Source organism: Sinocyclocheilus grahami, unplaced genomic scaffold (assembly GCF_001515645.1).
Source record: "Sinocyclocheilus grahami isolate Dianchi unplaced genomic scaffold, SAMN03320097.WGS_v1.1 scaffold469.1, whole genome shotgun sequence".
NCBI lineage: Eukaryota > Metazoa > Chordata > Actinopteri > Cypriniformes > Cyprinidae > Sinocyclocheilus > Sinocyclocheilus grahami.
In genome coordinates, this window is record NW_015505648.1 from 35,608 (window position 1) to 36,399 (window position 792).

General features: G+C 36.1%; 1 protein-coding gene across 1 annotated transcript in view; it reads left to right on the plus strand.

Moving 5' to 3' along the window:
- The window catches only part of LOC107553290 (rhomboid-related protein 3-like), a 23,586-nt gene that overhangs the window by 8,918 nt on the left and 13,876 nt on the right, over positions 1-792 (plus strand). The window contains exon 4 of the mRNA XM_016235480.1: positions 184-332. Within this exon, the coding sequence (XP_016090966.1) occupies positions 184-332 (149 nt within the window). The remainder of the gene's footprint in view (positions 1-183; positions 333-792) is intronic.

The following is a 792-nucleotide window of genomic DNA, read 5'->3' on the forward strand; positions in this document are numbered from 1 at the left end:
ACATGTAGCCTTGGTGAGCATAAGGGACTATTTTCAACAATATTGAAAATGCTTACCATTTAGAACAGCCATTGTGTTAAGAGTGCCCTAAAAATGCTTCCTCTGTAGGCGGCCCACTATGTTTTGAAGGACAGCACAAGTGTCAGATTAGTAACAGGCTCTTGCTTTCCACATTGTCCTCAGGTTGTTGTCTTTATGTATTACGGATTCCAACTTAACCGCTGGGTTCTGCAAGTCTCATCACCATACTTCCTGAAGGGCCCATTGCCATACCACCCGCAGCTCAGAGCTCAGGCCTGGCGCTACCTTAGCTACATCTTCATGCACGCAGGGTGAGTTACACACTAGTTATATTATTACGAAATAACTCATATGTGAATATAATTATATTAATGCATGAACATAAAATATTTATTTGATTTCAAATTATTTTAATGTTAAATGAAGATTAGCTTAAACTTCCTTTGAAGAAAAATAGTCCATTACAATCATCCTGGCAGCAATATTAAAATATTAATTTCTATACAAGACTTGAATTGAAATCCAATTTACTTTTGTGCAAGCTAGCTAACATACAGTAATCATGAGATCTCAAAGTTAAACCTGTCCAGAGCATGGTAGTTGTTGCATGTAGTGTACTGTAAGTCACCATAAACACCAGCTAAAACCATTCACCTTCTTGAAACTGAAAAAAAGCAAAATTTGCTCATACTAAACTCAAACTACTAACTACATTTTCTAGTTAATGCTTTTGAGATACTGTAATAATTGGTATGAAAAGAGACAGAGATC